Consider the following 26833-nt stretch of genomic DNA (forward strand, 5'->3'; position numbering starts at 1 on the left):
AAACAGTCAATTTAAAGCACTACCATACTGTAGCGTGATATCAGTCGCTTTATTCTACTCAGTGACACTCGACTGCATGTAGAATACTGTATGTTGTATAAATGAGGTATGCATTCATATCCTTATCCTTGATGCCAAGTTCAATACATCCGAAAAGCATCGTTTTACAGGCGTTGTATTTTGAGGGTGATTTTTATTGCAGATGAAACTTTTTTTTAAATGTATTTATTTATTTTTTATGAAACCGATTGTAAACTGATTGGTGTTTGCGACTTACTGTATGTCTCTTTGCTGTGCCTTGAACGAACGATCTCCCTCTGTGTGACAATCCAGCATGGCCTGAAATATGCTGCATGGACTGAAAACATCCATGAGATGAAAACACAACAGCATTATGCAAAAACTAACCCAGAGTAGTGATTTTCTTGTCAATTGGTAGTGATATACCATGAGTGAAAAGAAATGCTGTGAGCTCCATCCACCAAGATATTGACCAACCTTTCTTCATACAAGGTTCACAAACTAGCTTTTTCTGGAGCTTTTGACCAAATCGCGTGGTCTTCAGCAGACTAGTTTAAACATTCCACTATTCTGTGCACTTGTTAAGACAATGTTTAAACATGTAGAGCATTCAATGTCCTTGCAGATATCAGCGGATCTATAATTGGATCAGATCACATTTTGTTTAGGGATCAAGCCTGCTGTAAAATATATTTCAAAGATGTTCATAAGGTGTTGTTCAATAAAGTGTATTATTAGTCCATTGTGTGTCAAGAATGACATGGTTTATTATAGTTTTAATCACAATCGAATCATAGGCCTGTGATATGATTTTTTTTAAAGCTTTTTTTCAATAGAACTTATATAGAATCATGGCATATTATTACATAAAATGAAATGTATATTTGCTCTTTTTTTTACAAGGAATCTAATTCTAGGTTCTCATGCTGTATAAAACAGATGGAGGTTGTAGCGAAGAGAGTATGAAGTGGTCAATGCAGAGTATCATAATGAAACATCTATTTGGAAAAATCAAAGAGCATCTTAAAATTACTGTATTTGAACCGCCAACATGTCCTGTGGGTTTGTCTTGGAGAAGCCTGTTTAATAGACCATTAAATGTATTTTCTTTGAAAAATACACATAAAACTTATTAGGGTATTCTTAGCTCTAATGGCGATGCAAGGAGGGATTGCCGATTTTCACGCTTAACTAGGTTTATTGTATCCTGTCATGTGTGTTCATATACTGTCGGCTTGGCCATCCAAGGTTTATTTGGAGGCACATTAGCTTTCCAGACATGTCCACTGTTTTTTGCTCATGGTTATAAAATGAGTGTATCATATGTACTTTGTTTTATATGTGACCAGCCTGCTGTCGAAGTAGGTTGTTATCTGACTCCAAGAAGGCTTGAGTTTAGAGGTCAGACTGCGTTTGAGATTGATGTCTTGGCTATCGAGTTTTCATCTGTCAAAAGTGAAGTGCTGTGATCTGAAATTAAAATGTATTCAGCTCAATCCGCTCATGTTGTGCCACAAACTCCTTATTGCTCTCTCCCTCTTTCGTTGTCTATGATTAAGGGTTTTTAAGAGGCAGTGAGTCAGACTGCCCATGATAAGTAGTATAGCAATTTTTTTGTTAGCCTATTAGATATTTGGCCAGCAATTTTGGTTTATAACTTATGTTAAACTGTATAAAAACAGGAAGTGACCGCAGCTGGCCAAGAATTGTTTTTCTTTTGTGGGGATTTTTACAATCAGATTTTTGCTGAATAAACAAACGGGATATATGTTCATTTCTGAGCTCTAAAGGTGATAGCTGTGTACCCAGTTTCTGTGCTAAGTTACACAAACTGGATACTGTTTATACAGTCATATTTAATGTACAGACATAAAAGTGGTATCAATCTTTTCATCTAACCGTCTGCAATGAGGGAAATAAACATATTTACCAAAATGTCAAACTAGTCCTTAAAGGTCAAATGATTGTACTGATGACAGGGATTCCTTGAGTCTCTTCAAAGATGATCACAGGCCAGATATCGGTTATATCATCACTTGTTCACCCATATCAGACTGGCTTCATTAAAGGGAGACAGTCCTCAGAAAACATGCGATGGTTATCAACATAACACATACAGTATATACAATACCAAGCTGTTTACCCAAACAAATCACCAACCTGTCAAATTGTCACACTAGACACAGAAAAGTTGTTTGATAGGGTAGAATGGCTCTTTCTTATCACCTTGACACATTTTGATTTTGGCTACCATTTAATTAACAGTTTTTTTTCACCTTTGTGTTCAATTGTAGTATAAAACATAAAAATAAATGGATATCCTCATTTCACAAAGCTGGGGAGAGGTGGTTAATTAATGCAGGTGTAAGTAGGCTATATAAACTCATATAAACTAGCCTTGGGTCAAGCTTCTGTAAACACAACAGGCCTCATTGGTCCTTGAAACCACATCTGAGGGTGGATGGGGAAATTCATTGAATGAGCATCTGCTTTTATCCAAACCACACTGGAAAGCCGAAGCAGCATAGAATCAATGGTAGATGCTGCTCCAGCAGAGTGGTGCATAAGTAGTTTTTTTTTTATATAGGTTTTTTTGTTGTTGTTTTTTGAGACGCATTTCACACCGAGTGGACAGATGTCATTTTTCTGAAGTGAAAGGGTTTGGAAGAAAAACAAACAAGATAACATTCCTGCCATTATATATAGCGCTTCTTCGTTGCTAAGAGTTACAACGGAAGAAAGAAAAGACCCTGACATTTCCCCTGTCACCCGTGGCAACTGCTGAGAGCATGCATCTCAGTGAAAGGTGAATTCCTCAGGGTGTGTGGCATGCCGCTCGCCTTTCTCCTGCCCAGATGCTCAGAATAGAAAATGTCTCTGCCTCCTGCTGCAAACATATTTTGAATCCCATATGGGTTTGTTTTAGCATGCAAATGTGGCTTAATAGGATGGTGGTGTTTAGTATTTACATAATATCATGCCTCAAATGTGGCAATTGTGTTATCATCTCCCCTGCAGTATATACTGTCAACATACTTTTATGAGAAAGTTCATCTATAACCTTGGAAATAGCAGTTTGCAAAATAATATTGCCACAAGGTCTTTTTAGTTACTGTGCAACACACACCCTTTCTCAACTTTCAATCAGAACCTCATGCTTCAATTGTTTTGTTAACTTGGTGGACAATGTGTCAAGGGTGGATCAACTTATTCCATCAAAAAGTCCTGGGTATAAATTGCCTTCCTCATAACAACCAAGCAAAAGGTGTCAACAACAACAACTATCTAACACCAGTTGATTGCAGGACATCGCTGCAAAGGTCAATTGTTACTTTTATCAACCAGCTGAACAAGAGAATGACCGTAAGAAATGCATAATCACTGAAACCCCAAAACCCAAACACTTGAGTTAAGTATAGCAATAGGCTTGGTGTATTATGCACGTACAACATGAGTATATAAGAACTATATACAGTATGTGAGATTTAAATCATCAGTAGAAATCAATAAGTCACAGACAGGAGAGGGACTTCGGAAAACTATTGGGAGAAGCACCAGAGCAGTGTTTCGATATTTTGATGGGATTTAAAAAATGTTGTCTTTATGTTGGAAGTAATTGTTTTACAGTTCCTGACAGACAGCTCATCCTCACTGTTGCGGTTGTTTCCCGGCAGAATAGTGCTGCAGCTTCCAGCTCCTAGGTATCTGTCTGAGTAAACCTTAGAATCCTGAGCCTACAGGCGGCCACTGTGCACTTCTTAGTTCTCTCCACACACAGTATGATTTAGGATCAGTGTGTAATTGAGCAATTCCCTTCTCCTCCGGCGAAAACAAAATGCACACACACACATACCACTCTGGACCATCACTTAACAGTTTCCATGACAACATTCAATACCCCCTTCATTCCAAAACAGATTGCAGACTTTCTAAAAATAATGCATGCTGTCTTTTCTGGCAGACTCATCTCCAGACGACAGCCTTCAGAACAAATCCTTGTGCACTCCAAGGTAAGACTGTTGAACTGCGGGGACAGACTAATGAATTGCCACGAGGCAAATACACCAATTGGAGTTTATTCTGTATAGCTTATTTTATTTTGCTGCAATTTTACCCATTGGCCGTTGACCTGAGAAGGTCAAATCTGAGTAACTTGACAGTTCAGGCTCAGCGTTGCTCTTGAGGCTGAGACATGAAGCAGAGAGCCAACATAACTACAGCAGACTCTCAGTGAGAGTGGAGAAAGTTTGGATACTGTTGAGACTTCGGAGACAAATTAAGGCCATGTCAGCCACTGCCCCGACAGCAGAACAGACAGCCAGCTCATGGACGTGACTTTTACAATGATAGGCTACAACCAAATCGTACAGTTGGTAGAAATGAGCCCTGTAGGCCTATATACAGTTAACTCAATACAACAACCCTCCCTTCTTCATTATTCCTATTAGCATGGATTGACCTATAGGACCGTCGTGCAAACCACTACTTTCGCTTACATTTATAAGGATATAAGGAAAAAAACAAACAGTCCATGCTGCAAAGAACATATTGAAAAATGTGTGAATTTCCCTATACAAACAGTCTTGATGTGACATTGTGCAGTTGCATGAGTAAGTGGGCTGATGTGCCTGAAGTCGCCCTCGTCTCTGTAGCCCAAAGCGATGAGCCATTCGGTGCTCGTATCTTATGTAACGCTAGGGGATAGGCTGTCAGTGGGAAGGAAATGAAGCATCGTGTGATTGATTTCCAACGCTGACCGTTGCGTCGTAACCATCGTCGTTCTGTGAAAAAACAATCTGAGAGCGAGAGGAAAACACACTGACCTTGTGTAGCAGTAAAATATCCACATCACTTTATTTTGCCTCAAGTAAGGACACATGTTATTTTTTTTTGTTTGTTGTTGATTTTTTACAAAGTGAAGGATGGAATTACAGTTTACAAAGAGTGCGTGAATGAGCTAATAATGTGCGGTTTTTTGGTTGAAGGATAACAAGGTGAAGTCATCTCTGTTATGTAGCAGCTGATAATGATGAGGTAGACAATGACACACCCAATATGTACAGAGTTGGATGTAAGCAGGAAAACAGTTCCACAACTAAAATAGACCTAATGTCAGGTAACTGAAAACAATGACATGGGAACAACAACCTGCATAGGGCTGTGAACTGATACCAAGAAAAGAATCCCTAAAAATACACCACACACACAGTCAGCTAATAAACACTACACACGTGGGCTGGGGAGTACAGACAGAACATACTATGCAGATCTATGATATCATTGTTCAAAAGAAAATTCTGCTTTTATAATTTTCTGTAAGGATTGCACATTGAGAAGTTGATCATACTGATTCAATGAAACCCGATCAAAAGCAGCAGGGTAAATATCTGGAGGATATACCTTACAGTACTTCAAATTCTGAAAAAAGAAAGAAATCAATGCTCTTTAACTACACATACATTTCAGAATATAAAAATAAACTTTATAAATGTAAACTCAGACTATAGCGATAATAACCACCACATATCAGCAGCTTAGTTGTACAGTTGTCTGGTGATATTATCTAATACTTGGCGCACTGTTGCTAAGTTACTTGGCATTATGACCATGAATGTAAATAACAGCCGAGGATGATACATACAGTGTTATGGCAGCATTAATAATAATTCACACATACTGGACTGTATCAGTACACAGCATCTCTGTAATACTTGTTCTGTGTTTATTAATTAAAAAGGGAATCAATTAATTTTGTCTTCATTTCATAATCCAAAACAAATATCCAAGTTAGCTTCATTTTCCATGTAAAAGTTCTGTGATGGAGACACAGGATGCTCTGCTTCGCTTCACCTCTAAAGCCTAGGTGACGCTAACTTTGTAGCCACAACACAGTTAAAGCATTATAGAGATAAGCAGTATAACTACTTAACACTAACAATGACTGATCATTCTGAAATAACTGATGCCCTTTGCTTTCAAGCTCTAAAAGGACACATAACAGTCTATTAGTTAAGAGTTTAACAGTCAGATAAAGCCTATTGAACTACTCACAGTCTCTAACGAGGAGAGCTTCACACACCATGTCGAGTGAGGTGCACATGGACACCTTAACAGTCATAGAGTAGGCTATAACAGTTCTTGTCAGTATCTATTTAATATAATTTTTAAAATGTGCATTCATTAATTTATTCAAAGTTATATAACAAAGTCACACACACCCACACGCACACACAAAAAGAGGTGTATTGATGTGTATATCAATAGTAAACACAGTCATGGTTAAGGTGGTAGGATCTTCTCCTGTAAAATCAGATTGCTTTGTACCAAAACTTTTAACGTGTTTTGTAGAGAATCACTGTGTTCCAGTTATATAGAGAGCTGCCCACGCTGGCCACAGTAACCATCACATTTCGAATAGTGTGTGATGCCTAAATATAATATCAACTCTTTTAAGATACATCATAAAGACCACTACAGCCACTTTTATCATTTGAGTAGATATATCAAAGCCATTATATACAAAAATACTCAACAGTTTTCCTTGTTGCTTTTTACCAATGTGAGGTGCTCAGATTACAGGCCCAGACTTCAGATCCTCACAGCTATGTCAGCATTGCCTGGTAGCTAAACTTCCACAGCAAATTTAAATAAACTGTGTCATTGGTCGATCCGATTGTAAAGTGTTAACACACCATTCATTTGCTACGCTATGCGTCCCCCACCGCTCACAGAGCAAATGTACAGCAGCCAAAGCCACAACGCTGCAAGTTACACAACCTTGTTCCATGGCAACCATGTTGAGTGATTTGACAGCAACTGCTCGCCGGCTCCCGCTGTGCGCTTCAGTCAGCCTTGTCCTCTCCGTTATTGGCCCAACCTTGGCTCATGGCTGCCACCACGATGGTGTACATGTTGAGCCAGGCTTGACGCAGCGGTGCCGTGTACGCCTGGCCCAGACTGCACTGCAGCATGTAAAGGAGGGACTCGCCAACCACCTGAGAGTCCAAAACAAACCAGAAGACAAACGCAAACACAAAAAAACAAACATATTTTTTCACAGCTCAATCACTTGTAAAATTTGTTTTTGAAAGTCTGACTATGAATTGCTGGCCCTACAGCAAATGACTGTGTGCTGACTCCCACTGCCTGATGCTTCCTCCCAAGGTTGAGCAGAAAGTCCTCCAAAGACTGAAGGTCGTCCAGATGGCTGACTGCCGCATCGATCACAAGCATCACCTAGGGATCACATGCACAGATGCATGCAAATATATACAGAGCGTTAAGAACTGTGCACCATAATAAATACCGCTGGTGGCCAGTGCGGTGCACGGGGCTCACCTTGGTGACATGTTCCAGGAACTCAGGGCTGGAGAGGCAGTCTTGTGTGGAGCCACAGTTTGTACTGTAGTTGAAGAGACTGAGGAGTGCAGGGTCCAGCTCAAACAGTCTGCAACAGAAAAATAGCACACTGATCTCTAGGCGTATACACATGGCACAGAGTTGCACAACCATCCACACAGAACTAAAATCAAAACTGTAAATCATGGATCTACAAATCTCCCCTGCTAGTCTCTGATTAACGGCAGCTGTCTCAAAGTAAATTGTGGATTATTGCAGTCTGTCGCCAAGCAACAAGTCAAGCTTCCGGTGGCCGCACAGTGAAAATGTGCAGCAAAGGCTCCAGCTTTAGTATCTCTCCACACCTGTGATACATATTCTAACATCGCAGCAAAACACACAACAACACACACAAAACAGCAGCAAGATCCTATTACTTTTAGTTCCAGAGTTACTAGAATTCATGTTCCTCTAAGGGTATCTGCGCAGAGTAACAATGTTTTCCCCTCTCACATGTCCCTTCACTGTGTATTTCCTTTTGAATCATACTGTTTGTGTGAAACATTACCTGGAGAACATGATGACACCATGAGGAACTTTGTTCTTGCCCAGGCTCTCCCAGCTGCCTCGTATCAGCTCCTTGTCTTTCTCCGACAGCTTCTCCATCGTCCCTCAGGCTCTGCACACCAGACAAGTTCTTCTGGAGGGTGAAACCCACAACTCTTCTACAGGACAAGAGAGCGCAGTTTGAGGAAAGCCATAATATTCGAGTTAATCCACGGATGAAACTTCCCGGCAACCCCACCTGGAAAGAAAAAAGACATAACACAGCTGATTAGCCAGGAATGATCCAGGTATACAGAGAGGAGGACATGGTATGAGATGCTCAAACATACTGTACCTGCTTGAGGTCAAGTCTCCCCTGAACTTCTTCTGGTGCAGCCAAGCTGAGGGCTCTGCCTGTCTGTCTGTCTGTGTTTGTGTGCAGGCAGCAGCCTTGCCTGACACTTTGGTGCACTTGTGCTCCCCCACGGTGCAGTCAAGGAGACAAGTTCTGCCACGCTCTTATCTGTCACACTGGCTACTTTCTCTCTCCCTTTTCCTCGTTTGCCTCTCTTAATATGCTCTCTCTCCAGCACTGGGGATATTATTCATGCCACCGAAGGAGAAAAAACAAGGATCTCTCTCTTCTCCCTCAAGAGAGGCTGCAGCGTGCCACAGCTCCTCCTGCTGGTGAACCAAAGAGTAACACACAGAGACTGCATGCACACTGCTTTGCATGCACACACATACACTGTTTGCACTTGACTATATGCATCTTTGCTTTATAATCAGGAGAATTCAAAAATAAAATAAATTAAGATGACAACCAAATGAGCAAAGAAAACAGAGCAAAAGCATTTCTTTCAGTGCAATTACTGGGGTTTTAAAAGCAAGTGGCTGTTATGCTCAGTAAAAAAAAACAGATTTGCACCCAAAAATTAGAATCTGAGATAAGGAGGGGGAAATTATTATTATTATTATTATTATTATTATTATTATTATTAGTAAGTTCAAGGGGCGATGAAGCCTGTATGCAGGTTAGGGGGGTCTTAACAGGCAAAAGCAACGCAGAGAAAACAGCTAGGGCAGAAGCACAGTAGTTGATCTGGAGAGGAATGACTGAAAGTGGACCTGTATATAAACTACAAGGCTGTTGGGGAACCGGTGTTAACATGGGTGGGGGAGATTAGATATTGGGTTCTGGTGGGATCACAGAAGGGAACAGCAGGTTGGAGTGGAGAGGACATGTCAGGGGAAAAAAGGAAAATATGAGACTAAGCCTTGGCTGACACTGTAAAAGTGAGGTCCATTTGAAGATCATCTATTCTGGGGTGTGACCTCAACTGCCTACGTTTGCATTTTACTGGATTAATGTGTGGGAAATTTAATCTGGTATAAGGCTGGGATTATCAAAAACACTGAATGCACCACTTTTGGTGAAATTATATTGTTCTTCTGTTAAGTAGAGCCATTCCTTTGGTTTGTCCGATCGCACACCCTCTCATTAATCTAAATGAGATGTGTTAGTTGCCTTTCCCAGCTTCCACACACAGTCCAGGCACCAGAGAGTTTGTTTAAAGAGGTGTCAAAGGATGTATCCGCTCCCTCTTATTATCCAACAGGTTTTTTTTGGGAGAGATTGGTTTTGTTTACAGCCGTGCGCCAGGGAATCAGAGGTGTGCAGCGTTCTCCTGAGGGACAAAAAGGCAGAGTGGGGAGTGATACGCGGTTCCCATGACAACGCAGCAGGATGGAGCTCTTGAAGCTGTGTCACGTGATGTTTGAAATCTCACGGCAGGAACTATTAATTATTTAACACATCCTTAAAGTACTATGTGGAAACATTTAGGGTTTATACTTTTCCTATATCTTTCAAATGAACATAAATGAATGATATGCTTATTTCAATACACAGACAGTCATACTGAATACAGTCACAGTCTCTCTGCCGTTTTCTCTGTTAACAGATGAAACATTTATTAAATTGTATTGAAATTGCATTTAACATATTAAGCTCTTCTCTGCATGGTACATTGCAAACCAAGCATTCAGTAGTTTCACCTTAAGATTAATTACTTAACCATTCTTAGTTATATGTTGATGCAGTATAATGAATAGCTTTGATGCATGACACAGTGGCCTACAAAAAGTAACCATGCGGTATGTACTGGTCTCCATGATGACATTTTGATGATAATTTTATAGCTACACAGACATTTTAATGTGGTTTGTAAAGTAAAAAATGATTCCTAAAATTCCAGGAAGTCGGCTGTCTAAGCACAAGAGGTCAGTGTACAGGCCTATTTGATGTGGGTCTATGGGCTTGGGGCTGACCACTGAGTCGGTCTGTGAACCGTTCATTTAGGTGGCAGTGTGGCTGTAGAAACAACAAGAAACTTCAGGCCAGCAACCATTTGACAAAGGCCCATGTCAGATTCATAGTGTCCTCACAGGACCTGACACATGAAAATAAATAAACATGTATTCCATTTTTGTAACTGAGCTGAAACACAATACAACAGAGAGCAGTGGAAGAGATCAAGTATCATATGGTGAAAGTATTGTCTTTTTTTCTCCTTTTGATTTAAAAGCGTCTTTATTTAGTTTATGTTAGTGGCGCACTGGTCTCAACGGGTGTTCTCGTTTTGTTTTTCAACTGTTTCTTCTGGTAACCAAGTTTTCACAATCTTCCAAATTTGTATTCTTTAGCAAAATTGTTATTCTAAATCCAAAGGGAGTTTTTTTATACTTTTTATTCTGTATAATCTATGTGAAATGTCGTGCAAAAAAATACATTCTGTATATGTGTGTGTAAAGCTCAGACTCAGAGCATATGAATTATTAATTGCTTATAAAAATAAACAGTTCAATAAACTTTTGTATGCCTTTCAGTTGTAATCCTCACCTTTCCTGATCATAAAGTCCAGATGTTTTGTTATTTCATAATTTATAGTTGCACATCTTAAACTATCAAACGGCTGGTGCGGATAGTTAGCCGTAACATGAATCATTTTTGAGGGCACTGTTGTTTTCTAGTGGAGAGGCCACAAGAAACTCTGTGCCGCCTGAACTTTTTTGATCACTGAGTTCTTCCCCTTTGGACTTCACGCTCTTCTCCTCCACATCTTCAATTTTCTCCCCGTCGTCTGCATTTTCTTCCCTAAATCAGACATGTTGGGTTAGAAAAGGGCTATATTGTAATTACATCAAACTTTTGCTTGGCTACGGCATTTGTCTTTTCCTCACTAAAGACTGCCGGGCAAGCTCAGAAAATTATGTAATGTAATTTTCCCAAACCACAAGAAGTCCTTGGCTCTCCGGCAGCGGTGCTATTCATAATTTTACCGGACACAGTGGTATTACAAAGTGGATGAACAAATCGTGGGCTTAAAATTCTCCCTCTGCATACCTGCTATGAATGTCACTCTCGTCTGTATCACCCTCAGTTTGGGGTGATGGCGATGTTCCATCAATTGCTTCTCCGTTTTCTTTAACAAATTGCTCCATTAAGCCGGCTTTCCTCAGCTTGTTGCTGTATGTCTGCTCTGCGTGAGCCTTTGCATTTTTCTGCCAATAGAAACACAAAGTTATTCTTGCACTTACAGTGTGATGTAATCTTCTCATCATACTTTGCCACTTACCTGCTTCACCTGTTGGAACAAAAAAGGCCTTTCACTGACTCGAGACTTCATTTCCCGTAACTCCCTCGTGTACTCTCTCATCCTGTGTAGGTCAGCCTCCCTTCATTTAGGACAAAGATTATAGTTTGAGCTACTGCGGTTGTGACTTTCAAAGGTTGCAAAATTGGAGAACGAAAAGCCATACTTGACCAGTATACTCACCGATGATGCTGTACTTTTTCATCATACACTTCTTTCAAGCTGCTGTGAGGGTCCAGCAGCTTTGCATGGAGTGTGACTGTCTTCCTCATGGCCTGGGACCTCATTTGGTGCTTCCTCAACCAGTCTGCACTCTCTTGATTCTTGCTATCCTTCAACTCCATTGACTTTCTGTGAAAGTAAAAATATTTTTGCACATCAGAGGATTTAAACATTTAGTGTGTATAAACTATGTAGAAGAAAAACCAGCTGTATTAAGTTTCAGTTATGCAAAAAAGAAAAAAGATAAAAAGTCACCTGATGGCCATGCAGCGTTTCCTCGCAGCATCTGTGATGTATGTGGGGAGTGTGTCTGTGGACAGTGATGTTAAGGCCCCAAGTGACTTGCTTCTACTGAGGTTACCTATTTTTGGTACCTGTATATGATGGATGATGAGAATTCAATTGGAAAGATACCAACAAACTAGTAACACCAGCAAGGTGTACTTTAGTCTATAAACTAAACGGTGTAGAAGGTTTGCTGTCAGATGGTACATTAATGTTTGAAATTTAGAAGTACTGTGGGAGAACAAGAGAAGACCGACACTGCCAGCTACTAAAATTAATACATTTTGTGATAAAAACCCCGTAACCCATGTGTTCTGTGATAATGGCTTATTCTGTCTCTTTCTTTCTACCATTTTATGTTTTATGTTCTCTCTATGATTACAATACAATCACCGAACAAGATTCACAGAAGTAAAACATAATGACTGAATTAGGAACTGAGCACTAGAAATCCCTTGTTAATCTACAAATAATGCAACTAATCTAATCTTCTTTACGTGCCAAACCTTCTGTAACAAGGCTAACTATTTATCTATACATAGCATTGGTTAAATAAATGTCTGACATGGTTCTTAAAATAGATATCTAGTGGGCAGAGCTAGAAGATAAGTGAAAGGAAGAAAGGAAGGAACTTTCACTGATCACAAAGTCGATTCTACCGCTTTGGATTAGTTTAAATTACTGTTATCTTATTTAATTACTGTTAAAATGTATTTTTAGTCAGTAATGCTCTCTTGTGAATCCTCCACCCTGACAAATTGCAATGAATATATATAGGGATGGCCCTAGGGATGGTGAAACATGTGATCAATCTCGTAGAAAAAAATTAAAAAAGATTTCCCTGCTTGAAGTGACGAATAAAGAGTCAAAAAATCTTGTAGAAATGTGACATGAATAAAAACTTGATACATTATGTGGTGGAGAAAGTCTAAAACACACCAGTTCAAGGGAGAGGAATATCCCCTCTCTTAAAAAGGGTGCACTTACATATTTTAAATAGCTTTACAGTTCCACAACTGAGGGAACTGGTCTGAACGGCCTCACCAAATAACACATATGCCATACAAGAACTTAACCCATACATAATAAATCTTTTATGATCAAACAAATTGTTCCCACGGACACAGAATAGAAAGTCAAATGTGACCAGGTCAAAGTCCTTTGTCACATTTTATGAAGTAAACACTGAGTTCTTCTGAGTGACCGCAGGAAAACGTGATAGATTACTATACAGTCTGCAAAAACAGCAGGGTAAACGTTTGTTCCTATTAGGCCAGTTATTGTACATTTGGTGCAATCTTACTAAAACAAGCAAGGATTTAGGTAGTCAGCATGTCTATCATGTGGAGCATTAGAGGATAGAAAAAGCTAAGTGGTTTCCTTCACTCCCTGATAAAGCAATAGTATCCAGCTGCAGCCCCGGAGACAAACACCCTGACGTGACAACAACACCCAGGCGTGACGGAAGTAACTGTGGTGTGACGGACGTTACCTGTAGATTTTATTTTTGCAACGTCATAAACTTCTAAGTTGTAAACAACGTCAAACAATAACAAGACCGCAGACCGATACTAAGTTTGCGTTATTTATATTGTTTTGGCGATTAGGTTCAGGCATCACAGCTGGGTGGTTAGGGTTAGGGCAAGGGGACAGGGAGAGGTTAGAATATAGATAGAACATTGACGGAACACCGCGGCGGCCATCTTGAGTACGTCACGTCGAACAATAAAAAAGACAGCAGACCGATAGGCTACTAAGTTTGTGTTATTTATATTGTTTTGAGGATTAGGTTCAGGCATCACAGCTGGGTGGTTAGGGTTAGGGCAAATGAGTGATGTAGCAGACATGTTATGGAAGCTAAATAGTCAAAAATCACGTCCGTCACACCACAGTTGCTTCCGTCCTGCCTGGGTGTTGTTGTCACGCCAGGGTGTTTGTCTCCAGGGCTGCAGCTGGACCCTACTGGGGTGGATGTGACTAGAGCCATCCATCAAGCTGAGAGGTAATAAAAACTTATAAAATGACTATCTGGTGCTTTGAAGTCCTGGATATCTTCTTCTTATGTCATTCCTATGTAATCATCTCTGATAGATCTCTTTACCACAACATTTTCTGTTGGAGGGGGGGGGGGCTCAAATCAAACGTTTTACCTGTGAGGTTTCAGGGCTTGTCCTACGCTGCCTTGCAGGGAGAGCTGAAGTCCTCAGACTGAACGGCTGACATTTGATCACGTCTTTATTCAGTGTTCTTCTCAGCCCCTCCGTCTGCAAGGCTTTGTGAAGCCGGCTGAAATCAGGAACCTGTTGGATGATCTTTGGCTGGAAGCTGGGCCTCTCGTCCAGGAATCCCAACTTTTCTTTCCTGGTGCGCTCAGCGATGCGACGTTTGGGGCTGCCAGACGCAGTAGGATTCTCATGTGGCACTATTGTCTGAGTGGGGACTTGTTGGCAAAGCTCCCGGTCTGAACAGAGTTACAATGAGAGGATGGAGTCGTGTCACTGCATCAGACGTACATGCATGCAATATGATATTATGTTAATTGGGTGTGTTACACTATAAAGCAATCTTTACTATTTTAAACCGTTTCAATACAAGCTCCTGATTTTATGACACACAATTGATTTTATATGACTACATCGTTTAATTCAGTTTAAAACATTAAGATTGACTACTAGTATAATTTATAAAATAGATAGTATGCATTAGTAAGTATGCATAAAGAGTCACAAGCCAAATAAGATTGGAACCAGTACACTGTTAACTTGCCGTATATTCTGTCTTCAAAGTGACACAGAAAATGATATACAATGAATCCAAACACAGCATCATCCCATCGGAGACAGAAACCCACCTTTCAGTTCAGAAACTGAAGGCTCTTTAACCTCTTTGTGAGGAAGTTTCCTAAGAGTGGCAGCCTTGGTTTTATCATCATGTGAGACTTGGTTTAACATTGCAATCAGCTTCTTCCTTTTCTTCTTCTCTCTTTCCTGGAAGCTGAAGGGTTTTTGAATTGAGAGCAAGAATTGCGTCCTTTGCTCGTGGCCCTGCTTCCTCTGCTTCTCTCTCAGCTCCATCATGTCCTCAAAGAGGGGCTGGACAACATGGCTGGGGACCGGGACCGAACAGAACTTCTTCTGACTCTCTGCCTCAGCCTCTTTCTCCTTGCTCACCTGTGTAGGACTGAGCGTGCAATAATTCTTCCAATTTGTTAAAGATACCCATGGTGGAAAAGACGAGTTAGTCCTTTTCGATTGGCTGGGATGGTGCGACGTCTCCTTGTCAGAGGTCAAGGCTGATGTAGAGGTGGATCTCCTCAATCTCACATGTCTGAAAATAACAGTGAAGATCTTTGAGGATATAGATATGACAAAACAGAAAAACACATTCGAGGAAACTTACTTGGCCTGATGGTTCAGTTCCTTTTTATCACCTGACCCTCTGTCACCATCTGTGGACAGTAGGGCGTTCTGATGAATCCTCCTCTCCAGCTCTTCTCTCGTTCTCCTCTCTGTCTCCTGCAGCTGCTTCCTCAAGGATTCACTCAGGGCTTTCAGCTGCAGCCGAAGCTGTAACTCCGATCGGAGTCCATCTTCCAGCAAGTGATCCAGCTTAGACATGTTTCTCTGACCCTTGACACTAAAGAAAAACAAAAACAGGGAGAGTAAATGAAAAACGTCAAAATATTTTAAAGGTTGTTCTTATCCTACAAACAAAAGGTTTACGCAATATTTATTATTTAAGCCATTTATAAACCAACATACGTCAACAGAACACCATAATAAAGTAAGATAGAGTGCTTTAATTAGCACTTTTTTGTTACTTTCATTTATTTTTTCAATTTTAAATCTTTATACTTATTTGACCCTCTTACTGTCCCTATATGTTATTGTAGCCTACTGAATAATAGTTTAACAACTGTTTAAATAGAGCAAATATAATCATTATTCATTTATCTAAATTATTTTCGCAAAAAATGCCCAAAAAATAATGTTAAAAATGTTTCAGTAGGCTTTATTTTGCCATCAATGAATTCTATTCGAGAAACCTGTACTTAGTTAGCAATACTTAATATTAAAATGTATAATATTATATAAGAAAAGTTGCAAACATCAAACGTAGGCTTAACCATAATAAATTATGTCTATGGGCTTAACTACTGCGTCTACAGTCTGTGTAGATGGGATACCATGGCAACCAGACCTTTGCGCTCTCAGAGCAGTGTGTACTGTCGATTTGGGGACATGTTTTCTACGCTATGCGTATTTACTTTTTTTCTTAAATCTGGACTGTATGCAAACTTTCTTTCTATTTTCGGAGGCTTAAAAGCACACGATATTGAAAGGAGAGTAATTATGAGCCGCAAACCTGGTGAAGAGTTTTCGGAAGTGCTTCTCAGTGTCGACGCGAACACATTTCCCCGCCGAGCCGAGTCGCCAACAACATATACTGCAGCTTATTCAGGTCTGTTGTTGTAATAGAGCCGACAGGGTCTTTTTTATTAAACCTAAATGCAGCGGGTGTCTTTTACTTACTGTTACTCCTCTGTAGTGTCGGCTGCATTAGCGCTGTTTGTGGACAGCGGCAGCAAATGCAGACGTGACCAGCCGTGACAGACGTGCTTTGTGATTGGACACGAGACCGGAAGTACTTCTTCTGTAGCGCTTGTCAACACAACATGGCTGGATTACAGAAGAGACATCGCTGCAGTTTATAGGACATATTCAAGGGGAAACGTGCGTCTGACTGTCGTTTGACTGTATCCAGGCTTCATAATCGGACTGGTTTGTTGCGGGATTTGTTGCAATAGAAGAAGAAGACAGAATCATGCATAAGATTAGAAAGGCGACTCTGGCCTTGAACGAACTTGGACGGTGTTATGTTTCAGAAAAGCACATATCTGCTATAAAAATCATCAGCCGAGGATTAGTGTCTGCAGAACACAGGGACGAGTCTGGCAAGACAGAGGTATATGATGTTGTTATATCCGGGGGAGGAATGGTTGGATCTGCAATGGCATGTTCCCTAGGTGAGTGATGACTTTCCCAACACACACACACACACACACACCATGTGGGTGTGGTACGTCAGCAATTTATGACCAAACAAATTTTAAATTAAAAGTAGAGCCATCTGGAGCTGCCCTCAATTACCCAAAACCTGTCTTACTCTTTTCGAAAAAAAACCCATAAACACTTTTGATAAGTACTCTAAAAGCTACTAAAATATCAGTAGGATACACTCAAATCTTATGTTTCCAGAAATGCTTGAATACTTACAGCTTAACAACAAGATATGAACAATGTGTGCAATAAAAAATAAATAAATAAAAACTTTGCTAAGACTATATTTTTTATTAAATATACATGATTTTTTTGACAGGCATGGATCCAAACTTGGAGGGTAAGAAGATCCTCCTCCTCGAAGCGGGCAACAAGAAAGTGATGGACAAGGTCCCAGACACCTACAGCACCAGAGTCAGCTCCATCAGTCCGGGCTCTGCCACACTCCTCAGCGGTACAGTATACAAATACACAGACAGACACTTATAGAACCTGGCACACTTAGCTTCCATCCTGTGAGAAGTAAGACTAATTAAAGACTCCTACAAAGTAAGCCAGGGGATCAAACACTGTCCAGTCACGCTGTCTTAGCAAGGATCATTCATACCATTGTAATTGGTTACCTGAGTTTTTTTTTGTGTTATTGTAAGGATGTGGCTTTTCTACAATTCAAGCAGTAGTTAAAAGTATATCTCTTAAAAGTGCACTATGTAACTTTGGATGTTTCAGAGAATTGAACATTTTCTATATTCTCATAGCTGAATAAATTTTCCTCGTCACAGGAAAATTGGATCCCTGGAACAATGTTTGAAATTAGAAAGCTTCATGAAAAGTTAATGTTTCACTGTTGTTGTTTACAGCAGCAGGGTCCACACTTTTGTTTACAAACATATTCTAGTTTTGTTCGGTTCCAGGTGTCTCAAAAATGATTTTCTTTTGATTTATTATTATAGAATTATTGATTACCAAGAATAAAATGTAGAGTAAGTATGTTTTGTAAAGTAACTGCAGGCTCTGTGTATGCAAATTCAAATCCCCCTCCCCCTGGAACTGCATAGTGCACCTTTAAGGTTAGAGATTTTAGCAGTCTGGGATAACAGGTTGTGTAACTTTATTTGGGCACTAGTCTGTAAAACATGTTCTAGGTCAATAGCCTAACATGACCATCAGTCCAGTTCTGCATTTTCTTTTATCATGCGTTCAGGCTACCTGTATGTGTTTTCACCATAGACTAATAGGACTGTATAATTGCACATACAACCACAGTTTTTTACACTCACATTCTAGTTCTCACCAATGGACCATATATCAGTTCAGTCAAAACTGACAGTAATTTTCTCAATGAGTCCAAAAAAGGAAGATAGTTTAAAATGTCTCAAGAAAAGGATTCATCTTTTTCATTTGAAGCAGTACAAAGTATATGGATTTACATAGAAAACAATCATTAGGCTAAATAACTTTGACTGCTTGGATCTTGATTGTTAGACACACATTCTAATTAAAAAATATCATCAAGAACATGGACCACAACAAATACACTAACTCCCCTGTGGATCACACACTCTAATGCACCTTGATCAACATGTTGATACTTGTAATCTATGAGCAGGTGCCAGTAAGCAACAGAGAAGCTTAAGCTTTGCATTTCAAATAACCTCCTTCACACTGCACTCTTGCATTATTCATTCATTTCAATAGAGTGAGTGAGATGAATGCCCTGGTGTGGAGCAAAATAATTTATTTGAAACATTATACTCAGCTAAATAGCTCCTCACTGGCATTTACACTCAAAGTGAAAGATAAAAGACAAACTTGTGTCATGCTTCTGGACTGATATCTTTTACAGCCACATTGTCTTTTAAATTCGTCAGATATTGCCAACTACACTACCACTTGGAATAGTGTATGCTGAAGTTGTAGCACAAACAAAAAGCCAATTGTAAGTATAATAAAGGATTTTTTGTTTGGACAAGTTACAACACATTTGTGTCGTCCTTTTTTAATGGATCCTTAGCTAAACAGAGGGAAATGCCTTCGCCTTACTGGAGTTTTACCTGATTGTTGGTTCCAGTGCTGCTAAAATCTGACCAGTTCAGACTAAGGCTGGTTGGACCGAATTCCTTCCACCATGCACAATATGTATACGTGCCATTTCACTGACTTTGGTCCAAGTATGATTATCATTATTTTGTTAATGCATTGTTGCATTAAATTAGCTTTGTATCATCTCTTTAATGCAATTTCAATGTTCTTATGTCTAATTTTGTATGTATTTTTTGCCCCTGTAAAGTCTTTTGAATTGCTTTGTGTCTGAATTGTGCTATATAGATAAGCTTGTGTAGTCTTGCCTTGTAATTGCTTTGTAATGTGTGCACTTACAGGTATCGGAGCATGGGAACACATCACAAATATGAGGTGCAAGCCCTATAAGAAGATGCAGGTACGTTGATCTTCACTTCTAAATACTGTGTAAAGTTGCTTTTTAAAATGAGTGCAACACAAAGGTAGAGTAACTGCCATTGTACTGCTATGTCAAAAGTTCAGACAATGTTTCATTTTGAAACTGCAGTGCCGAGCATCTCCCAAAATCCTTCTGTTACACAACTCAAGTTTTTTCTTCATATGTCTTCCAGACTTTCTAATTTACAGGCTTACTGTATGTATTTCAGTCATCCATCAATCAAAGCAGCATACAATTTGTGGAGAGAAAACTCTTTGACACTCACCTTCCACTCAGTCATTCAGCTTAATGAACAAGCAACACAATACTGAATCATATAATCATGTGTATAGTTTGTGATTGTTCACATTAAAATGGCAAACCGTGGTTTCATGTAACATGCATTTTGTTCATTCCTTTGTGCAATTTATGCCTATAATGTGCAGGATATGTGGCCCAAGGAATGCCAGGGAACACAAGTTATATTTATAAAAATAAAAGTGTTTTTAAAGGTTATATCTTGGAACATATGAAGTACTGGACGGCTCTCTGACCATGCAAGTTTTATTTATTAGAGCCATGTTTTCTGTGATGGGTAAATCATTTTGACGTTTTCAAATTGCTACTCACTCCCCACATCTTATAATTATGGAGATTCATGTGAACAACTGGGAGAAGATGAAGGATAAGGAGAACGGTTGTTTGCTGCAGAGTGAACCGGCTTTACGGCTGCGGGCGCAGGCTCAGTCCCGCTTGTAAGATGTGGTCTGTGTGTACCAAACACCCGACCACAGGGTTTTTCTCTGGGCACACGATGTCATCATGCAGTGCCTTACAGTGATTATGGTAGTGTACCTCTCCCATTATACCTTCACGCCGCTACCACTGTTTTGGCTTGTTTGTCCGTGGAATCTCAGTCATATACATACGTCTTAGCCATAGCACTGGAAAGTATGTGCTGCAGGTCAGATTTAAATGGCATTCTTTCCATGCAGTGAAACGCTCTCCTGCGTTAAATGTCCATCAAGATTTGAGGGTTTAGATTTGAAACAGAAGGCGAACTGAGTTTTTTTTCATGCCGTTTTGCCCACATTTTCTCTATAAAGCTGCAGGAAAGTGTATTGTTTAAACCTTGCACAGAAAGTGTGCAGTATCCGATTCTAGCTCAAAGCTGCAACATTTCACCCCGCATAAAACAAACCCAAAACAACTTTTGGGCTGGTCTCAATAAATCTTTCTTCCCAACCACTTATCACAAGTCACAAACCCACTGCTATTAGTGGTTTTCTGGAGGGTATATCCCCCCAACTTTATGGCAAGTTGGAAAGAAAAAGTAGCGCAGCAGCACATTACTGCAGAATGATGGGTTCTGTCACCATAGTTACAAGCCAGGAGAAGATTAACCTTGTACAAACACTTTTCACCCCCCTCATGTTTCAACTGAAACAGCGCTTTCAGGGTAGGCATTACAGAAGCCTAAAACTATATCTCATTCTGCCGCATTTTGGTCGTGGATAAATATTGACTCGCTCTTCACAAACATGTCATTTGTTATTTGCCTTTCCAAGAAAATGTTGGCAAAATAAATCCACATCACAAAACGCCATTGGGTCCTCCACCTCAGAGAGCACCATTTAGATGAAATCAGCCGTCCAGCCCGAGGGGTGTTGGTGACCCTCATCACTGTGGGGTTGACAGGGTTGTATGCCGCCGGTGCCAGCCTGTGACAGTACTCAACAACTTTGATGTGTTCAGCTCAGTGGAGCTCTGCCCGGCTATATATAGGTAGAGGGGATGCATTTAAGGAGAGACTTGTAGACCACAGGCATAATGGCTCTCTCATTTAGGTTTGGGACTCCTGCTCTGATGCCCTGATCACTTTCGATAAGGAGAACCTGCAGGACGAGATGGCGTACATCGTGGAGAACGACGTCGCTGTGGCTGCGCTCACGAAGCAGCTGGACAGTCTCTCCGGTAAGCACAGAGTTCATGATTAAAACATGATGCCCCCCCCCCCTGCACAGTAGCAGTGCCCTGTGAGACCTCTTGATTCCTGTTCCATCTGCCTAATGGATGCTGAGTCTGGCAGCTAATGCCACCACATTTATTCCATCCTGTCCCCAGGTTTTGTTTGTTTTCTGCGACGAGTTAAGCTGCTGGAGCAGCTCATGTTTTTCCTGCAATTTCAATCAAAAACCTCACATTTTGGGAGCTGCAGAGCCCCGGCACCATCCGAGGACACGTGAAGTGGTCCAGTGACCTATTTAAAGCTGCCATGTGCTCCCGAGCTTTGCCACCTTGTAAGACACTCAAGCGCCGACAGTGTTTTGCGCTCTTTTTTTTTTGGCTGACATTAGACCAACGTTTGTGAGGTTTGCAAATAAAACTTAGCTCTGCTACTTGATTGACAGTTAAAGTGGCATATTTATAAACAGTTTTTGAACATTTTGCACCAAACAACGGATGTGCGGTTGCAGCACGTTTTTGCCCCATGTGCCTCCCATTCGTCCCCACTTCTCTCTCTCTCTCCTCTCATTTTGCCCTCATTCTCGGTGCAGTACATGAAAAGTGCCCCTGCGCCAGCTGTTTTCAATGTAGCCCTGCCTTCCAATCACCGAAAACCCAAATTTGACATCGTGTTCGGAAACCAGTAGCCGTTCTGCGGATGGGTGCTGCTCCGATTCGGCATGAGCCAGCGTAGCTCCAGATGCTTTCATGTTTCGGGATGACCAGCTGCTGATATTTTAGGAAGTTTAAGTGCAAAATCCAACAAGCTGGCAGCATGCGCAAAGCGTGGCGTGGTGCTCTTGTAGATAAACACTATTAGTCTTGGCAGGCCAAGACCATTAAGGAGAATGTCAAATGTGAACTTCAGCAACTAGCATGTGCCAGAGAGGAAAACCAGTTGTGTTTTATAAGGTGGTTTATAGATCTTCCACTACTTTGGCTGCAGGCAAACCATCCTATTCTTTTTTACAGAAGAAAATGGCAAAGCACTGATTTATTGTTGATGATACAAACATAGGACCCAGACAGATCCCTCTGTTCCTATATTCTTGTGTTTTTTTAAGATTTTTGTTGGGCATTTTTCGCTTTATTAGAGAGAAAATTGGAGAGACAGAGTTGAAATGGAGCAAAAAAGGGAGGGCATGCAGAGAACCGACCACGGGTCGGATTCAAACCTGGTCTGCTGCGATGAAGACTGAGGCTCTAGGGAGACGCTCTAACCAATACACCACCCCCAGAAACACTGCTTTTTATCCCTTTTTTTATACCTTTTCTAGTAACCAGTTTTATGTCTTTGTTGTCTGTCAGATAATGTGCAGGTCAAGTACAGGTCCAAGGTGGTGAAGTACACGTGGCCAATGCCCCACCAGTCAGCAGAATCCATCCCGTGGGTCCAGGTCCAGTTGGCCAGTGGAGAGACAGTGCAGACCAAGCTGCTGGTCAGTTTCCTTCTCAGAACTGTATAGTTGTTAATTCCTCCTTGACCTTTCTCCTGGTTCTCTGTACTCTTTTCCTTTTTTCTCTTTTCCAGATCGGTGCAGATGGACCTAACTCAATGGTGAGAAAAAAATTGGGGATACCCACGGTCAAGTGGAATTATGACCAATCTGCTGTGGTTGCTGTGCTGCACCTATCGGAGGTGAGCGTCACATGATGCAACACATGCATATAGTATAAGTCCTGATACTTTGTTACAATGTGTTCTAGGCATCACTCCATTCACATTGTATTTATAATTTGAACATGCATTATTGTTTCTGTTACTGTTATTTTTGCTGAATGACTTCACTTGCTCTCCGATTCTATTATGATCATATTTTAATGTCACATACAGAGAACAATGCACCCCCCGAAAGTACCCATTTATAAGATCTTGTTTTTATGTGCGATAATTAAAATGTATGCTGTACAAAACAATGGCACAATATTTCTGTATGATATTTAATTAAATGTAATTTATGTGTTGGACAGCCTACCGAGAACAATGTGGCATGGCAGAGGTTCCTCCCAACAGGACCTATTGCAATGTTACCGGTAATATATCTGCCATATTTCCTGCAATATTATTTCTCTTTTGGTTGCAAAATATCCGTCTGTCACATGACTGTTTGTAAACACTTCGGCGTCAATGCTCTTTGCACTGCAGCTGTCAGACACGGAGAGCTCTCTGGTGTGGTCAACCGGCCATCGGCTGGCAGAGGAGCTGCTGGACCTGGACGAGGAGAGCTTTGTGGACGCTATCAACTCTGCCTTTGTGAGTCTCGCCGCAATTATCAAACTACTACTACTATCTGTCTAAGAGATGTCGCAACATTTCTGCATTTGGCTGCAGAGTGCTGTACGTGGCAGCAGTGCACCATGGGCTCACTCACGTGTACAGCCGTTTTTAGCGACCCACACAAACAATATAGTAATGGTTTTGCTCTAGATTTATACAATACTAATATTTCACTGTCCATTTTTTCTTTTATGTTTGAAAAAAAACCTCCCTTTTCCCAAGCTGGCTATTTTTACTCGGCCCCGCTGACGGACGGGGTCACCACGGTTGAGTCATGTTTGGTTTCGGGGCTGGTTTGCTAATTAAACCTGTGGTCTCCCAGTGTCGACCATTACTGCATGGAATGTTTTTCAAACAGAGCTAATTCAACTGCAAAGCCTGGCCGGCATCTTCTTTTAATTAGCCCAGCTCGCGAAAGCCCTGCCAAACCAGTTAGTTAGGGAGGGGAAGAAAAGCACTTTCACTGGCCCTGGAGTTCAGCTTTGCTATGTCAGCTAATTTCTTTGTCCACTCAAACGGACAATGTCTGTTTTCTGTCTCTCTCTCTCCTCTCTCTCTCTCTCTCTCTCTCTCTCTCTCTCTCTCTTTCACTCTCTTTGAATATGTCTCTGTCTTCCTCCCTGTCTGTCTGTCTGTCTGTGCTTCTTACAGTGGAGTAATGAGAATCAGTCCGAGCTGATTGAGACGGCTGGCTCTCTGTTCCGTGGCGCCCTGTCAGCCATCATGCCCTCTGCAGGTTCACCTCGACAGCTTCCTCCAAGTGTAGCTGGGATCGGCCCGAAGAGCCGGGTCATGTTTCCTCTGGGCATGGGTCATGCATCAGAGTACATCAGGCATCGGGTAGCTCTCATTGGGTAAGACAGTCATAATTATAAAATAAATTTCCTTCACATTAACGCTGAGAGGTTTTGTAAGTGGAGATACTTTTGAGCTGTTCATTGTTTTCACTTCACATGTACGGGAATGGCACGTCCCACAGTGATCTTGCGCTGTGCATTATAGAAGCATACAGCGAGGGCAAATGAGGCTGTGTTTGCCTTTGCAGGGATGCAGCCCATCGTGTCCATCCTCTGGCGGGTCAGGGAGCCAACCTGGGCTTCGGGGATGTGGCTTGCCTCACCCAGCTCCTGAGCCAAGCGGCGTTTGACGGGAAGGACCTGGGTCAGTGAAAACTCTTAACAGACACAAGGGCCGCAACCATAGCCCAGTGGTTTCCCCCTAAGCTCTTTTCCATGTCCTCGGCTCAAACGCACGCTGTTGATCTGAATTTATAAAAAGCATCAGCTTTTCCGGTAACATTTATTTGATGTTTTTCCTGTTCATCCTGCCAAGAACTATACGCTAAGTTTGTTTTCATAAAAAAAAATGAAATCCTGTCATGAGGTATTGTGTTTATTTTTTCCTCTGTTAAATGTTCTCAATGCAAAATAGCAGCAGCTGTGTATTATTGACTTAAACCTGCAGTGTGTAGAATTTTGGGAATTTTTTCATAGCAGACTTGGTAGAAAATAATTATAATATCCATAAATACGTTTAATTCAGTGTATAATAGCTGAAAACATTTTTTAGATTTTTTTTTACCCTTAGAAAGGGTCTCTTATATCTACAAATTTCTCCATACATGGGGCCCAGCCCTGTGCGCTGCCATTTTGGAAGCGTCATAGTTGGAATGTCATCAGGTGCATTGTTTAGAATTTAGAATTGTTCTTGTCCTTGAAGGCCACTGTAGCTTCTGAAGGAAACATATGACAGACATACACAAGTTTAAATTATTTCTTCTGTTTTTTTTTTACACAACTCTTTGTTTGTCTGTGCAGGAGCGATACAGCACCTGTTGGAATATGAAACTGAACGCCAGCGACACAATCTGCCCATGATGGCTACCATTGACCTCATGAAACGCCTTTACTCGACCAACGCCGCTCCAGTTGTCCTCCTTCGCACCTTCGGCCTGCAGGCCACCAACATGCTCCCGACGTTAAAAGTGAGTTCTCTCTCTTCAAGCCTCTGCCTCCAAACATATCCTCCTGTGCATCCCATGGAACCTGACCATTGCTCCAATATGATCAACCACCTGTCAAAACCTAAGCCCCACCTCCACCCTCTTTTCTGATTACACAGAGCTTTACTTTAGTGGTGTCTATAATTTTAAGGGTTCTGAACCTACTACTATGGCATCTAAGTTTAGCCCCAAATTTAGTGTTACCAAAAGTGTGTGGGTGGGGTGCAGGGCTGGCCCTGGGGCAGTGAAGAGCGGTGATGGCTTGTGTTTTCACACCCCTTTTATTACCAACCATTCATGTGAAATGACTTTATTCCCTACTAAGTGATTCAAACCAACACAAGTGTAAATGCATTTCACTATGGAGGCACAAAGTTAAACGTGAAATGTTTTCCTTATTAAATGTTGTGAGTTTGCTGGTTTACAGGTCTTGCATGGAGGTCTGCAGCACCCCTCACTTGTAAGAGGCTTTTTATTAAGCGTAAGCCGATGGTTACACAGTTTCTAACTTATTGTATCTTTCCTTTGCAGGAGCAGATCATGGCATTTGCCAGCAAGTGATGCATCAGTCATGCAGTGGGCTTGGTCGTTCTCCAGAGGCTGTAGGCTCGGCTCTGAAGGCTGTAAAATGTGTTAATGTATAAAATAAATAATAAAGTTATATTTTAACTCTTTTGTGGGTTTTCCTTTTGTTGTGTGTGCTTCAGTAAACAAAACATCCACATCAAAAGATTGTGCACTACTTTGCAGCTGAGTGAAGCACATCATGTCCTATCCAAAGCCTAAAGATAGTGGATTTTATTTTAAGGTCCTCCACTATTGTGCAGATACAGACCCAGACCGGAATTATCCAAGAAGTATATCTGACGTGCAGCGCCTTATTTTCAGACTGCACAGAACATTTCATTAATCCAGTGTTTTCAGTTTGATAAATAGATTTTACACACAATTTAAAGATTAAATAAATTTTTAAATAGA

At 40.9% G+C, this 26833-nt stretch overlaps 3 protein-coding genes across 3 annotated transcripts; 1 reads left to right on the forward strand and 2 right to left on the reverse strand.

Moving 5' to 3' along the window:
• Window positions 1-6863: 6863 nt before the first annotated feature.
• On the reverse strand, window positions 6864-8025 carry ngb (neuroglobin; the record flags this gene model as incomplete). The annotated part of the gene is made up of 4 exons (XM_080043016.1): window positions 6864-7016; window positions 7138-7257; window positions 7360-7468; window positions 7928-8025. The coding sequence occupies 4 exons, from the start codon at window positions 8023-8025 to the stop codon at window positions 6864-6866; spliced, it is 480 nt and encodes a 159-aa protein (XP_079899142.1).
• A 2868-nt stretch (window positions 8026-10893) lies between these two features.
• On the reverse strand, window positions 10894-15685 carry fam161b (FAM161 centrosomal protein B; the record flags this gene model as incomplete). Its single annotated transcript, XM_080042266.1, has 8 exons — window positions 10894-11062; window positions 11312-11469; window positions 11544-11643; window positions 11745-11912; window positions 12039-12157; window positions 14219-14529; window positions 14920-15395; window positions 15468-15685. The coding sequence occupies 8 exons, from the start codon at window positions 15683-15685 to the stop codon at window positions 10894-10896; spliced, it is 1719 nt and encodes a 572-aa protein (XP_079898392.1).
• Window positions 15686-16742: 1057 nt separating this feature from the next.
• coq6 (coenzyme Q6 monooxygenase) lies at window positions 16743-26525 on the forward strand. The gene is made up of 12 exons (XM_080041780.1): window positions 16743-17094; window positions 17448-17582; window positions 19510-19568; window positions 21416-21542; window positions 22884-23014; window positions 23107-23214; window positions 23547-23609; window positions 23722-23829; window positions 24505-24707; window positions 24899-25014; window positions 25671-25837; window positions 26387-26525. The coding sequence occupies exons 1-12, from the start codon at window positions 16893-16895 to the stop codon at window positions 26414-26416; spliced, it is 1449 nt and encodes a 482-aa protein (XP_079897906.1). The 5' UTR covers window positions 16743-16892; the 3' UTR covers window positions 26417-26525.
• The last annotated feature ends 308 nt before the right edge of the window (window positions 26526-26833 follow it).

This window comes from Ammodytes marinus (assembly GCF_949987685.1).
Source record: "Ammodytes marinus genome assembly, chromosome: 15".
Classification (NCBI taxonomy): domain Eukaryota; kingdom Metazoa; phylum Chordata; class Actinopteri; order Uranoscopiformes; family Ammodytidae; genus Ammodytes; species Ammodytes marinus.

Bases quoted from the DNA above. Each gene is read 5' to 3' on its own strand.
- coq6 (XM_080041780.1), top strand. From the start codon at position 16,893: ATGCATAAGATTAGAAAGGCGACTCTGGCCTTGAACGAACTTGGACGG. The intron at 23,610-23,721 runs GTAATATATCTG...TTTGCACTGCAG, and splicing joins GACCTATTGCAATGTTACCG to CTGTCAGACACGGAGAGCTC. The intron at 25,838-26,386 runs GTGAGTTCTCTC...TTTCCTTTGCAG, and splicing joins ACATGCTCCCGACGTTAAAA to GAGCAGATCATGGCATTTGC.